The sequence below is a fragment of the Equus przewalskii genome, chromosome 14 (assembly GCF_037783145.1).
Source record: "Equus przewalskii isolate Varuska chromosome 14, EquPr2, whole genome shotgun sequence".
Classification (NCBI taxonomy): Eukaryota; Metazoa; Chordata; class Mammalia; order Perissodactyla; family Equidae; genus Equus; species Equus przewalskii.
Window position 1 is genome coordinate 63,191,500 of NC_091844.1, and position 16,716 is coordinate 63,208,215.

General features: G+C 37.0%; 1 protein-coding gene across 29 annotated transcripts in view; it reads right to left on the minus strand.

Annotated features, from left to right (window-relative positions):
* LTBP1 (latent transforming growth factor beta binding protein 1) overlaps positions 1–16,716 on the minus strand; it is a 382,985-nt gene that overhangs the window by 151,200 nt on the left and 215,069 nt on the right. For all 29 annotated transcript variants that reach the window (XM_070574194.1, XM_070574192.1, XM_070574191.1 and 26 more), the window contains 2 exons: positions 15,381–15,483; positions 11,192–11,263 (listed from right to left, as the gene is read on the minus strand). In XM_070574194.1, the coding sequence (XP_070430295.1) occupies positions 11,192–11,263; positions 15,381–15,483 (175 nt within the window). The remainder of the gene's footprint in view (positions 1–11,191; positions 11,264–15,380; positions 15,484–16,716) is intronic.

Below are 16,716 nucleotides of genomic sequence, written 5' to 3' on the forward strand. Positions count from 1 at the left end.
TCCCAATTTGATTTGTAAAAGCTGAAATATGATACTCAGGTCCAAATCAAAAACTGTTTAAACTCTTACTGAAAATACTGTGTCTATTTAAATTAGAAACTGCAGCAGGAGTTCCAAGAAGATGCCCAGGACAATAAAATAGTCCCTTCAAAACAATAAAACATCTATCAATTCCCTCTTAGCCACTGACTATTGTAAAACATGATTCAGAAACACATTAAGTACCCCACAGCTTCTCGGACTAAATCACTAAATACAGCAGAACATTGTGATGAGTCTCTGGTAGGCTAAATAAAAAGAATTTTAAGCATTTTTAAGTGTCTTGAAGAATGGAATTATCAAGTCTGGTTGACTTCAGTCTTAGTTCATACCTATTGATTTTCTACTATTATTTCCCAAATATATAGAAAGAACAATGGTTTCTAAGTTTCATCTTTATATCTACATCACTCTCATATACATATTCCCGATATCCTCCTGGAAAGAAATAAACATTATAACAATCAATTCTCCTATGATAATGCAACTAAGGGAACTTCAGAGACAACACTAACTGTGGAGAATACCGCACACACAGGGAAGTCAGAGAAGAACATGTTGAAGGGAGGGAAAAAAGCAGTGAAAAGATTTTAAATGAAAACATCAATGGATGTTATCACTTCCTTAGCCAGAATTTTACATATTGAAAATTGGTATTGGCCACATACTCTTGAGTGAAAGAAACCAGGCACACAAGAACACATACTGAATAATTTGAAAGTTCATAAGAAAACAAAATTGATCTATGTTTGTAGGAGTCAGGATAGTGATTACTTCCGGAAAAGAGAGAGAAAAAGATTTGGAAGGGGCAAAAGGAGGATTCTGGGGTGCAGGTAATGTTCTTTTCTTGACCTGTGTCATAACTACACCGTTGTGTTCACTTTCTGATAATTCACTGACCTATATCCCTGCAATCTGTACATTGTTCTATACATAGGTTACACATCGATAAAGTTTACCTAAAAATATAATTAACTACACAATTTTGAATATAATCATCAGAATAATGTTTTTTCACCAATACTTTCTCAATATGGCTCTAAGTTTAGATGTAAAGTGACCTCACAGTAATACCAATGAAGGTCTTCATTTCCTTTTTATGTCAAGCAAAATCCACTTATACTTGCTAGGTCAGTATAAATCATCAGAGTGTTATAGACTGATTTTTTAAATGGCCGAATTCTCCACCTCTCCTTGTATTCAGTGCCTTTGCTACGTGACTTTGTAGCTCTTCCCAGGAAGAGGCAGAGTCTATTTCCTCATCCCCTGAATGGCAGGCTGGCCTTGCAACTTCCTTCAGACACTAGAATAGAGTGGAAGTGACAGTGTGTCACTCTCCTTCTCTTGGAAGCTTGCCGCTACCATGAGAACAACCCTAGCTAGCTGCCTAGAAGATGGGAGCTGTGTGGAAGAGAGCTGAGCCAGCCCAGCTGAGGCCATTCTGGACCATCCAGCCCCAGGCATCCATCAGCTGATCACAGACCCATGACTGAGTCTGGGTGAGATCAGTGACCCTGGCCCAGGAGAGCAAAACTCCCCAGTTACCCCCTACAAGTGTGAGAAATAGTACATGATTGTTTTATGAAGTAAATGTTAAGGGGAAGGGAGAAGAGGTGGTACCAGAAGGGGAGTGCCTCAGAATCCAAAGAAATTCTGGCTTAAAAAACAAACAAATAAAATCCTCTAGAAGCATAAACATTCTTCTTGTTAAAGACTTCAGGATAAAACTGTGAAGGTACAATGGTTTGCTAATAATGTGAGAGAAAAATTCTTATTTTAACTACAAAGTGGACACATTTAAAATAAGAAAATTTGCTATAAAAATAAACAATGAAGTTCAGAGAACTCTGATTTCTAAATGGAACTACTGAAAGAGCCTAATAGGATAGTTCAATCTAGATAAAGTATGAGCATCTAATATTACTCCCACTGCTGATGCTCGAGCAAGGCTTTAAGTCATGGCTTCCCACCTATAACAAGCAGGTGCAGTTGTCAGGAATCAATGACATGAAAAAGTACTTCCATAAACTATAAACTGTTATATAAATATTAGTGACACAGGGAGGGGAACCCAGGCTTCAGGAGGAGATTCTCCCACTCCAGCTATGGGATCTGCCACTACTTAATTTCTTTGAGCCTCAGGACTCAGTTTCATTACAAGTTAAAAAAAAAAAAAACGGGTCTGGCCCCGTGGCCGAGTGGTTAAGTTCGCGAGCTCCGCTGCAGGCGGCCCAGTGTTTCATTGGTTCAAATCCTGGGCGCGGACATGGCGCTGCTCATCAGACCACGCTGAGGCGGCGTCCCACATGCCACAACTAGGTGGACCCGCAACAAAGAATATACAGCTATGTACTGGGGGGCTTTGGGGAGAAAAAGGAAAAAAAAATCTTTAATAATAATAATAAAAAAAAAGATAACACTACATAACTCACAATTACTAAGAGAATTATGACATACCTAAAGCAGCCAATGGAAAGGCTCCACTAATTAGGCATTCAATAAATGTTAGCAAAGTACATAAACAGGTAGATAAAAAGATGTGTAGGCAATAATGACCGAAAAGGAAATTTATTATTAATTAATTTATTATTATTAGTATTAGAAAAGAGAAAATTATCAACTTATTCTTACGCAAGTAACACCATAAGGAGATAAGCCTCATGTAAATAAAATCAAGAGTAGTCAGAAACAGAGAAGCAGCTGGTCTAGCTAGTTCCACTTTGAGAGAAAGTCTGGGGAAAAATTGGGTAAGAATATAAGATTACTAGAGGCAGGACCTAGGTGACGTATAAAAGGGTTAAACTGGGCCTGAGTGCTGGAGAACTTGGGAAACAGAACACTTATGTCACTTGCTGCGTAAGATCATTGTCAATAAAAACATATTTGTGTCTATAGAGCGTCGCTGCCTTCCTTGTACTGTTACCACTACTCCAAGATGAAGGTCCTGAATAAGGTGGGTGAACCTTGAGACAGGGGGATAGAGAGGAAGATGAAAGGAGGGAGAGAGGATGGGAAAAATGGAGGCAAAGTGAGTACACAGCACTCACTACTAATTTAGAGACATTTATCTTAGCTCCATGAAAATTGTATCTCACTCCAAAACCTTTAAAGTAAACCAGAAATGTCAGTGTAATAACATAATTAACAAAATATATCAACTTCTCATCTATTTAAAATAAAATCTTGAAAGAAGCTGACACTCATGAGTCACTAGGCACTGTACCAAACAAATTTCAAATTCATTCCGGGTCCCCCCAAATACCTTTACAGTCTTATCATCCACCCTCAGCTACACCTGCAGGATTCAGCAGGCACAAGCCCGGCAGTGCTGTCCCATACCTGTGTCTTAGTTTCTTCCAGCCCTGATAACTTTCCCACCCCATCATCATCTTTCCCAAATTACTGGGAAGTAAAATTATCCCTACATAGAAAACTCAGAAAAAATCATTAAAACCAATCACAGTTACTTCCAATATGACAATAAATATTTACAAAATTACAATCTTGCTCACAGCAATATTCAAGAGAAAATTGCCGGGGGAAAGCCTAAATAGAAATGTGCAAAGCCCATGTGGGAAAAAAAAAATACCATTTAACAGCCCTTTTTGTAAAGAAAAGGAAATAAGAGAGAAGGGATTACAGTCAATGGGCTCTCTGCTGCTAGTGGGAAGAGAAATTGTACATCCTCCCTGAAAGGGAGCGTGCGCTGGATGAAGCAAAGCCCGGAAACAAGTAATTTCTCTTCTAACGTAAATCATAGATTCATGCGGAGGTTTTTGGTCAAGTATGCCCCTGACAACACTATATATACCAAGGAATATTAGAAACACCTGAAAATCCAACTTCAGGGGCGTGGTTAAATGAATTATTCTATATCTATTAACTGGGATACTATATCAGCATTACAATAATTTTTAGATTATTTAATAACACAAAGTGTTCATTATACTTTAAGTAAAAAAATAGTTTTCACAGCTATCCATGAAATATCATTTCAAATTTCTATACCCAAAAATACAATTGGCAAGAAACATATCAATTTTTATAGGAGATGGTAATTTTTTCCTTTATATGTTTCTCTAGTTTCTAAATTTTAAACAATAGGGATGAGTTATCTTATAAATAGGAAAGACAATGTGGTTTTTTTTAAGGAATATGTTTTTAAATGCTATCTGTGATTTTCTAACTAAATAGGAACTTTCTTTCCTCTGCAATTGCAGTGTTCGGTTCACTTCATATAGCACTTACTACATGCTGCCTTGATTTCTTAATTATATGTGAGAACAGTGATCTTCTTAAGGGTAGGAATTTGGTCTTATTATACTCTATATTTCTCAGAGTACCCCTACTTAAGTCGTCATTAAATATCTGTAAAATGAGTGAGTGAGTGAACAGCAGATGGTCACCAAGTTTACCTTGACAGGCTGCTTAATTACAACAGGTAAAAAGAATTTACCTGTGGATAACAGATTATATAATCTGAAATTTTTTATGAAAAGCTTTTCAATATCCTCAAATAATTTAAAATACATATACCTCAGTTTAACACTATATTACAATGTTGATTTTTTTTAATTTAAAAAAAAATAAGTCCTGATATGGATAAATGTTAAAGAAGAGCAACCCAGTAAGTTCATGCTTCGGCATTCTCCCCCTGTTCCAAACCTATAGCAATGATAAATTCTAAAAGAAAATTTTAAAAAAACCCAACAAGATAATCATCCCAGTGAACCTGAAATGGTAGAGAAGTACATGGTAGTGGGTAGGGCCACTGAACCTCTGGGTCGGTTGTCTAGAAAGGAGCAGGGACAACCAGGAGTTACTAACTGAGGGTAAGAAACTAAAAGTACCTGTGCAAAAACACTCCTCCTCAGCAACTGAAATCTGGGACAATATCACCAAAAATCCCTCTGAGGTAGGAACTAACATTATAATCTAGCTTTAGACTTAGGGACCATAAATAGGAGAAGATAAGGGATGAGGAAAATGAAAATAAACTTCCAATTCAGAGTGAACCTACAAACTCAGTCAAAAAATCTAACGCAAAGAAAGCAAACGAGGTCAATGATTGGAACAGGAATATTCTCCAGATCCGAGTAGTTTCATAAAATGTTCTCACAAAGATTTTTAAAGATTCTTAGCATGCTTAAAAAGTTAAATGAACGAACGCATTAAAAAAAAATAAAACAAGAAAAGGTAGCTATGTAAAATAATTAGAAACCTTAGACATGAAAAACAGTCTTACAATTAAAAATGTAACAGATGGGATAAAGTCTAGATGGGCAAAGTAAAGCAGGAATTTGAAAGTTGGAAGATGTAACCAAGGAATTCGTCCATAATGCAGCAAAAAAGACAAGAGTATAAAAACACAAAAGACTTGTTAAGAGGCATGAAAAATAGAAAGGCGCCAACACTTGTCCAATAGGAGTTTTGGCTGAAAGGCATGGTGGAGAAGCAATATTTGAAGAGAAAATGGGCGATCATTTTTCAAATTTGAAGAAAGACACAGGTTTTCAGATTAACAATATACTGTCTACTGAGTAAAATCAAGATAAATCTAAATATAGACGCATCATGAAAAAACTACAGACCATAAAGAACCAAGAGACTATCTCAAAAGAGAGAATGACAGATTATATACAAAGGGAAAAGTACCAAAAAGATAGAAGTCAGAAGACACTAGCGTAACAGTCAAAAGTATTGTTGGAAAACAACTGTTAACCTAGAAGTGTACACCCGATGAGTCTCATAACAGAATGAGCTCAAAATAAAGATACTTTCAGACATGTAAGTACGTACTTCCCAGTGACTCTCTCTAAAGATACAGACTCAGCCAATAAAAATACAGGACACCCAGTAAAATGTGAATGTCAGACAAACAACGAATACTTTTTAGTGCAAGTTAGGTCCCAAATTATTTGCTATTTACTTGAAATTCAGATTTAACAGGGTGTCCTGTCTTTTATGTGGCAAACCTACCTCAAAAGAAAAGGTGAACCCAAAAAGCAAGCACAGGATACAAGAATGCAAAACTGATAAAATGTCAGTAAATTCACTTAACTATTAACTATATGGAAAAAGAACTTTCTAGACTTAATTATACCTTTGAAAATAACTAAAATGATGTCCCTTGTCTAAGCCACAAATCTGTTTTCTTTTAAACACACAAAAGTTGTCATAATGGCTTTTGAACATTTCCATGTTAAAAGAAATGTAAATCCAATAACTGTTTTTCCAGCGTGTTCCACAAGGCCACTTATATTATAAATGGTACATGCAATTAATTGTTAAGAACCTTGCCTTAAAGTTATGAATCACTTCATCCCGCCCTACGCGTTTGAACCTGGCACTATGCCACAGGCCACATTCTTTTCTCCAACTGAGTGGGTTTTTTTTGAAGGTCTCACCTGCACTTTCTAGTCTTCTCAAAGCAAAAAGACCAGTCTTCTTCTATGAGCTCACCGTACAGCAGCCACAATCTTTTTTTTTTTTTTTTTGGTAATCATTAGAGGTCTGAAACACAAGCTACAGTCTAGGCAAGCTCTTCATAACCAAAAGATCCCATGAATGGCTTACTTATGTGTAATATTAATCAGGACTGGTGAGTCCCATTTCATGGGATGTGCTCTTCCAAAAGAATGTGCATTATCTTTTCTATGGTCCAAATAAAATTTGGTTTCAGATGCACTTTAGGGAGCTTTCTATCTAAATGGAATTCTACGATGAAAGTTTTGGTAATGAGTATTAGTGGGCCCTAATGTATCTGTTTTATAAATTTATTTTATTAAAGAACAACCGGTGTAATAAAATGACGCTAAAAGAAAGTTATGTGGACAGCTCTTTCATATTTGCTTTAACAGGCTCATCTGGAGTCAGCTAAAACTCAGCTAGCTGGGAGAGTGAATAAAGCAAATTGCATCCTGCTGATTCAAACTGATTTAATTACACTAAATCCAAGGGCAGGAACAATGTCTTATTCATTATTCATCACGTATCCTCAGTCTGGAGCTCAGGAGTGCCCTGCCAATTAATGTTTGTGGAATATTGACTATTTCAAAAGGTTTTCAAGATTATCTATGAAAAAGGCATATATACACACTGGATTATCAGAGTGTAGATATCTTCTACTTATGTATTTTGGCACTGTCCACTGCAACTAGACACAGGTTAAAAATGTAGAGAATGCTGCTAAGTTGATTTTATACCTATAAACTCATGAATTGGTGATTTTAGTATGTCAAAAGAAAGATTTGCTTTTAGTAAAAGATTTCACTCAATAGATTGGTCCCCAAGTACTTTCAGAAACAAATTCTATCTTTAAAACAGATTTACACCTAATTTAAGACCTCATTTATCTTGTGGCAAAGTTATGGGCACGTGAGAATACTCAGAACACAGGGAAGGACTGAGCTTTAGGGCAGAGAAGCAGGAAAGTAGGAGTTCTTATTATCACCCTTTCCATGAAGTATTATTTAATCCTCGTTCTACATAAAACCTCTAGCATAATAATCAAATGACAAATGATGAATGCCACTCTAGATCCACCAGGAAATAACCGTATTGTTTTTTTATGATAAATGAAGCAAATTATAACACTTCCATAATGTTGAGGGTAGCGAGGCAGGTTTTAGAGCTCCATGTGTGTATACGCAATAAATCATTCCTTTGAAAAGATAATTGCAGCACTGCTAGAGAGGAGAAAAAAACCAACTTTGAGGGCAATTATTTGAAAGCTCCTCAAATTAACTTGTGCACAGTTGGTTCTTTGTTACTGAGCGCACATTAGTAAAAGTTGTTTCAGGACATTAGTTCACTTAGTTGAAGGAAATAATGTAATTCTAGTTATTAATCATTTTAATTTTAAATGCGCTTTGTAAACTGAGAGGACATTAAACTGTGAGAACAATGTGGAATGCACAAGTGATTAGACGCGTAATGGGCTCCTTCTGAAAAACTTTAGGATAACAAACTCAAAAAGCTTCAAGGCTCTAGGAAAATCGAGTGTACATATGTAATGTGAGAAAGTTCCATTTAATTTTACTGACCCATAATATCACAAAGGGAGTGAAATTAAGCCCTTCTCTCAAAAGCAATTTCAACAGATTATGCTGAATGAAATCATATTATTTTCTGAGTCAATCTTCTCTGTCATGTAATTTAGTGGTGCTTCCTTGAGGCACCATGAAACAGAATTTTCTGTGATACTTAATTCGAGAATCCATGCCAAAAAGCCTAACGTTTGTTTTGCAAATATCCTCCTGAGACAAACATAAGCCGGGATTTGGTGTTACTGACCATCAGTGCAACTGATGGAGGTGGAACCATTTGACGTGCTCAGTATGAACAAAACTTGCTACAGGTCTCTCCATACCAGCCATAGCAGGAGAGGAAAATAAAACAAAACTCAAACAATTATTTAAAGGAGTCTCCATTCTATTTTTCTAAATGAGATAGCAAGTGATTACTTGCAAATTTTCACTTCCACTTCTACAGTGGTATTTTTATGAATATGAACTGTTAGATCCTTAAACCAGCTAGTAAAAGGAATATATTGGATAACTAGCCTTTCTTATTAAACAAAACCAAGTTAATATTAATTGCTTGGACTTCTATTAGCTCTCACAACAGAGGCATTTCTCCTGTTCTAATTACCTAGCATCTACATTAGTAATACTTTGCAGATAAATATAAAATGGTAAAGGAGACTATGCTGCACATAGAAACAGAGGTGGTTTGGGAGTTTAATCCTGGCTAGGCCTCTTAATATCTGTGTGATCTTGGGAAAGTTACTTAGTCTCTCTGTGTCTCAATTTCCAATTGGGATTCATAATGTCCAAATCCGCCCCCACCCAAAGAAACAAGTGTATTCTTCATCATTTGACATTCAGAGAAATTATTAGCATCTGACATTCTGGAGAGTATCTAACAATTAGCCATGTAGGATTGGAACAGTGAAGGCTAAATAAGGATCCTTCCCTGTGTACAGTCTAACGGAGCAAGCAGATATGCCTAATCACAGAAAACTGTATTTCTAGGGGCTGAAACTTGTGTGACAGACCAAGACGTCATTTCTTTCCTCTCATGCACAGCCTCTATCCCAGGCAACAGACCAATGATAGCATCAGAGAACTGGAATGTACCTACAGAGTCATCTAACTTTAAGTACTGCACAGGATAGAAATTCCACGTAGCATCCCTAGCCAATAGTTATTAAGTATCTGTTGGATCACCTCTACCTGCAGGAAGCTCAGTACTTTCAAGGGCATTTCAGTACAATGTTGGGGAACTCTATTCCACTGAAAAGATTTGCTTGAAGTTGTTGTCAATATGCCTTCTTGTAACTCCATCCTATTGACTTTGGCTTTTGAAGCAACTCATAAAATTATGTCTTGTTTCACAGGACAGTTAATTAAACATTAAAGACATATTTACAAACATTTAAAGGTATGTTCATAAGGCAGCCATTATATTTCTCTTCAGTCTGCACTTGTCCAGGCTAAACATTCTCTTGTTCCCAGGCCCTTCACAAGCTTGGTTGACCTTATTAGCCAAAAGACGATGAACACCGAATACCCAAACCCCACACTCAGTCTGACTGGCAGAGCATGAGGTTGTTATTTAGAATGCTCTCTGCTCATTCTGCTTCTACTAATGCATCCTAAAAATGGGCTAGGGCTTTTTATATAGATTTTCAGTCAGATCTGTAAAATAATAACTTAGTTTACACTGTAGAATATACACTTAGCCATCTAGTCACTCATTTAACCTATTAATTCTTCCATCCATTTAATCCAATCTTCCATCCATTTAATACCATCTCTTAATATCATCTTAAATTCTGATTCTTAAATAATGTTGATTAATCCATTACTCCCATGTTACTAAGGTTTGCAGATATTTCTCAAGAAGTGTCTCGGGTGCCCTCTCCTTGAGCAGTTAATTCTAACTTACCCAACATTCTTCCACATATGATGAGGGCTTATAATAGTCGAAGGCCAAACTTTTTAAAGACATGGTATACTTAAGTGCATTTCCAAAGAAAATTCTCTAAGTCAGCAAAAGCTCTACAAATCATAAAAGTTCAACAGATGCAGCAAGGAACAGACAATTTACTTGGGAAAATTCTCAGGTAACTAAGATATTCCTTTGACATGAACCATTTTAATTGGGATTAATCTTCTTTTTTTTTTTTTTTTCTTTTTGGCATCATTACCTTAATCTACTCTGTCCTATAAACATATACTGGTCAAGGATATAGAGCCCCAGACTACAAGTCAGGAGACACATGCTGTGTTCTAGACAAGGCTTTTGGTTCAATAAGACTCTTGGAAGCCTTTTCTGTTTATTTCAATGTACCCATGTTTCCAAATTACTAATAACACCTTCATTCTAGACACGCAAGGAGAAATTAGAAGCATTAATTGAACACCTCACAAAGTAACTGAAACAAAATTTGATATCACATATGGGTACTAAACTAGGCATTGGTAAACAAACCAGCATTACAACCTCAGCTCTATTTAGCCACAGAAAAGTCACTTAACCCGTCTGGACTAGAATGTCTTCATTTGTAAAGTGCAGACACGGAGCTAAGTGATCTGAGGCTCTCCCTGCTTGTACAACTCAGCTGTACGGTTCAAAAGAAATTGAGCCAAAGCACTCAGGGCATTTCACCTTTAGCTACAGTTTTACCTATTGCTTAGGAAATGTGTTCACTCTGCTATTTAATACCTGAATATTTCAAGGTGGCCAGCAACATTCTGACGAGAGGAAAAAAAGAGAATTCTGCTGCCAAATCATGTGTCAGCCAAGAAGCAGTCCTGCTAGGTACATGTGTACACAAGCATGTGCCTGTGCATGCATAACAGGTGACTGGCATGGAACCACACGGTGCTCCATAATGTAAACCAACCTCCTGTGGATTTCATCGCAAATTAATAGAAGGGAAAAAAGTTGCACAAAGTTTAAATGGTAGTGAAGCAATTCCAGCAACCATACACTAAATCTCTGTATTTCCTTATAGCTAAATGGATGAGCAGGATGTGGTTCACTGTGCGACCTTCACATGCTAGGCTAATGAGCAAAACAACTCAGGTTTCTAAAAAGCCAAAACAACTGCTGAATTCACACCAATGAATTCAGTTAACCTTACCTTGACAAAAGGTGTTGTTAACCCGCTTATAACCTTGTAGACATTCCATCATTTGGTTATACCCATGATAAGCTGTAAGGGAAGAAATAATTCTTGGTTACATGCTTAGTTTAAATTCTTACAATCCTAAACTACTATATGTGATAACCAAAGCCATTTAAGGTATCAGTGGTTGTATTCATTTCTAAGATATCAACTCAACATATATCAAATTTCTTTCACATTATCCTTGTTTTTCAGTATACTTGATATTTCACAATAGATAGAGTCCCAATTAGTTAACATAATCAAGATTTACTGACAATTGAAAAAAATCATAAGACTGTTTTATATTTTCTTCCAATTTGTGATTCATTATTTATATTACAAAGGATCTATTTCTCCCCAGTGATTTACTGCAGACATTTTAATTTTCTTATCATAGGTAGGGAGACTACATTATGTCCTGGTCTGCCTGGGACAGTCCTGGGTTATGCTGGTTGCTTGACAAAGTTCATTAATAACACTCCATTTCACTCTCAAAAGTGTCCCAGTTTAGTTAATAAATTATACGCTCACCTTAATTACAGGCTCACATATCCTAGTTATGAGCTGATTCTTACTACTATGAATCTGAGAAGGATAGGTGGTGACGAGAGGAAGCTAGGAGATGTCATCAGTTGTATGGCTCATACTCAGAAAACTTATCAACAATACAAATGTTGCAGTCACCAATTTATAAACAAAACCCTCTTCACTGAAATTCTGATTCTCTCAAGTGAGACCTGAGAGACTTTTTGGCATAGTGGATACAGCATTAAATTCTGGGACCAAGCAGATTGAGGTTCAAATCTTGGCTCTGCCTACCAATAAACTCTGCACCCTCGGGAGACAAGCTTCCTGGATTTCAAATGGCAATTCTGTACAATGGGAGTATTTACATCTACTGAACAGGTCAGGGTTGTGGTGGAGTTTAGCAATAATTTATGCAAAATGCCTACCAGAGTGCCTGACAAAAGTAAGCACTCACTAAATGACAGCTGTCATTGTTATTTCCTGCAATAAGGTATTTTATCAAGAATAATTTATAAGAAGATAATGAGCCATAGAAAATGGACTGTAATCAAAATAGGATGGATGCTTAGGCCACCAAAATGACCTGAACAAGGAGTGAAAAGAGAAAGCTGAAAGTAAAAAGGAAATTTCCATTGGAAAATAAAATTATTGTGCCCCTAACACAGGCTCTTTATTCTCATCACTAATGGAACAGCATGAATATTTACTAGCAACGTTCCTCTCCTTCACTTCCTTTCTTTGCCGTATTTCCCCTCTCTTCAGGGCCTTCTGAAGGCCAGAAAACAGTTAAAGCAAGGAGCCTCAGAAGAGTGAATTAAAAGAAGAGAGAGGCTAGCACGTGGGGAGTCACCCCATTCAATACCTTGGCCGAATGTCTAGTCTTGTCCCACATAACAAAGACACTCTGGAGCAGGGTGCCTCCAGAGATTGTGGGATCTCTGTCTGTGAATAGTCCAAAGGCAAAAGAGAGAGACGATCTCGTTCAAAAACTTTTACGTCATCTACCTCAAGGCACAGAGCCAGACCAAAGTCTTCCTCAGCTCAGGATTTGGTGTTAATTTTCTTCTAAAAACTTTTAAAGGACAAATGACTTGTTCATGCTAAGTACATTTTTAATAGATTACAGACTACTTAATGAAATCATTTTCAGATTTAAAATTAAGTTTTCACAGTCAAAACTAATCAACAATGAAAGGTCTTTCTGTATGCGGCTAAACAAAAACTTCGAACAGTAAATAAAAGCCATTTGAAAACTGAAGTCTGAACTACTTTGAGTGAGAAAAAAAAGGCATGGAACACAAAACCATAGCATATAAAGCCAAGGAAAGTCTGCTCTCTTCCAAAATGAATATGATTTAGAGAGTAGGACCAACCAAGGAAAGGAAAGTTTTTAAATGACACAGGAAGAATGTGACCCTGAGTGTGTTTCTTGGGAATGAGTCACTTAGAACAGCACAAACGGAGTAAATGTCAAGACATCACTAGTTTATTTCATTCACAATCCACACTGCCCTTGCTTAAGTAGAATCAATCTCTTCAATTTTATACATTAAATGAGCCAACATAGGAATTTATTTTGATCGCATTTAGTTAAAAGTGATAGCAACTTCATACTTTCAGATTTTACTTAAATTATATCAGCATTAAATTAGAGTTAATAAAACTGTATAAACCAGTGAATTTATGCTCAGATGATACAATTCCAGGTAAAAATGACAAAAGGTCAGGAGCAGAAGTTAGGGATTAAAAGAAACAAACAAAAACAACTAGGATTCCCTTTACCCATAACTTCTGCCTTGCAACTTTGGGATTTTGAAAAGAGAGGAACGATAAGGAGCTAAGCAAAAGGACAGAGAGAAGGGGAGAAACGAAAAAGAAAAATAAGAGATAAGATGGAAAAAGTATTAAGAGAACATAAACTTAGCCCCAAAACGAAGGCGTAAGAACTGGACTTCTCTTCTTTCAGTCCTTAGACCTAGCAGTGGGAAACATAGTGCTCTCTGCAATACTCCTACAGAAAACTTATACAGTAAATCAAGAGTAGGCAGTTAGAAAAAATAAAAAAAAAGCCATGCCTTTTCAATTATAGATACAGGCTCTTGTTTCATGATCCATAAGACTCAACAGCAAATGACAGAGCTGGGAGTCAAACTCAGGTCTACCTAACTCCAAACTCCATGCTCTTTAAATCGTACCAAATGTCTCCCAGATAGCCCTTTGGTCGGGTTGCCAGAATTATTTTAGGCAAATGCATCTTTCAGTGAGGAAGGACCATCACACTCAACCCCCTTGCTGGAAGTCCACATTGGAAATCATTATCGAATCAGCGTAGAAAGCCCATTGGGGACATTCTCTCAGTACTCAATGTCCTCATCTGTGTGGCTTTTTCTCCCTAAATGAAGAGTTCATTAATTATCAGAAACTTAGTGGATGTTTCCATAAATTGGTCCTCTAAATGGAGATATGAGCAAGAGAAACAAAATAAGTGAAATTTTAGGCATAAGATTTAGAGAAAATGTAGGTCTGAGAGACAAGGAAGTCCAAATAAGATATAATCAATTTTGATGATGGAAGAACAGACAGTATAAGAAAGACATACAGAGTGGTGATTCCAAGATGGCAGGTTCTAAATTTTACAGAGAGGTTTAAAAAGGCAGTTGAGAAGATCAATCAAATCAACAGATGTTTAAGAAGAGTAAATAAAAATTATCCAAATGAAGCAAATGAAAAATTCCTTGCAGCATAAAGTATAAAAAACAACTATAAAAATCCTCAGTTATACAAGGCAAAGGAAGATGACTGAGAAAAATATCCCTTGCTTTCTTGGCAGAAACATGATGAATAAGTGTAAAAAAAACTCAAAACAAGTTACCTCTGCCTTTCAAAAACATATTTATTAGAGATCAGTTATCCAGAATTAATGCTACATTCAAAAACTAAAAATACAAACTATAATTGGGAAGAAAGTAACAGAAAGATGTAAATCTGGATTTATTCAAATCAAGGGGTTCTGAAAAACAGACTTTATAGACCAATCAACGTCTGCTGGTGTCAATACAGATTCATGTCACTGAGAACTGTGAGCATATAAAAGGAGTGACTAAGAAGAAAAGGGAAAATACTGTGTCCTAGTGATTATAAATTTCTCTTCACAAATCAGCAATCATTTCTCCACTTTAGATTTTTTGAGCAAAATTTGAAAACTTACAGTATAACAAAAACCACAAGAGAAGTTGTGGCTATTAAGATTTTCATTTAAGGAATTTACTCTAAGAAACAATAATTGCACTGACTTTTTATAGGATTTACCACATTTAATTATCATTTTTTAAAAGACATCTTATTTTCTCTTCACCTGAGCAAAAAAAGCTCATTTTAGTTTATCACCTCTTAAAAGATTTTAAGTAAGTACTCCAACTGGAGAAGGCAAATGATAACAAGGCTTACTAAAAAACAGAATTGATATGAAAGCTTCCTCAGACTTGCCAGGTCTCTGGAAAGGCAAATTACAGCACTACATTCTATAATTCAATAAGAATTCTTGGAAAGTCTAATGTGTCACCATTAAAACGGTAATCATAAGGAAACAGATATGCTACATTAATCTGCAAAAGAATGATGAAACATCACTTACACGGCTTCTTGGGGCACTTCAGGCATTTGTTAAAGCCCCAGGAGGTACCCACAGTTCCACAGCAGTCCTCCTGCTTTGAAAGGCCAGGGAGCGCTTTGCCACACTGCAATGATGAGGTGTGAAATATGAAGGTTAATTGATTGCACGATGCCCAGCTCTGGAGCATGGCTAGGCTTCACAGTCACATTATAAAAGTTCCCTTGTTATGGACACAATTAGAGAGGAAAAGCAAAACCTCTAAAACTTCTAAACAAAACACCAGAATAGAATCAATACGATACTAAAATGAACAAGCACATTTCCAAGAGCTTCTTGGCAATTTTAGTCTTATGAAAATTTGTCACTGCTCAGAGCACTTTATAAAATTTAAGTTTCAATGCCTTTTTTTTCTTAATGAGAACCTCAAAACTTAAAATATCACTATAAACTTTTTGAATCTCTGCTGTGGATCATCAGGAAACAGAGGTATAAGGGTGTGGCATGTGTGTAAACCCTGACAATGCAGCATAGGTCCCACGCACAAGAGGCTTTCCATCTTCCTATAACACCAAGGCCTGGGCAGGGACAGGATAGGAAAGGACGATAAAAAAAATGATCATGGGCTGAGCCAGATCAGCTCTGGCAGAAAGGAAGCCTCCAGGCAGCCAAGTGGTCTGACCCAGGGAGGTCAGCCAAGCTGAGAAGGTGTTGGCAAATTTAAGCAAGGCCAGCAGGCATAACAGCCAAGCTTAGAGGCTATTGGAGCAACACAAGTTGTCAAATGTAAAAACCCATCTCATCCGGCTAACCGGAGGAGGTAAGAAGAGGCTGAGAGGCAGGGGCCTAAAGTTAGACCAACTCACCGAGGTTGGGAAGGGTATAGGAAAACAGATCCACTCTGTGTGCTGATCCCAAGGCCAATCGTGCAGGGAGGGCCAGATGACTCTCCATCCCCACTCAGTAGGCTAAGCCCAGCCTCCAGATCTAAGGGGTCACTCTGCCTTCCTCCGCTTCAACCTCTACAAATTCCTCCCAACGGTTTCCAGCGCCATCTTTCCAAAGACAAATCTGATGACATTACTACTCTGTTTAAAAACCTTCAGTGACTCTCTACTGTCTGAAGACTACAAATTCCCCAGTACGATATATAAGGTCTTTCCTATTCCTGCCCTAGACAATCTTTTTGACTTTCTCTCTGTCGCCTCCACTTCTCTACCTCCATCCTTCAGGCACACCAAAAGACCCCTTATTTTCCGAACAAACTGTGTCTTTCCAAAAGCCGTTTCTTCTCTCTGGAAGACCCCTCCTTTTTCCTTTGCCCAGATTAACTTTCTTTTATGCCATGAGCCCCAGCTCT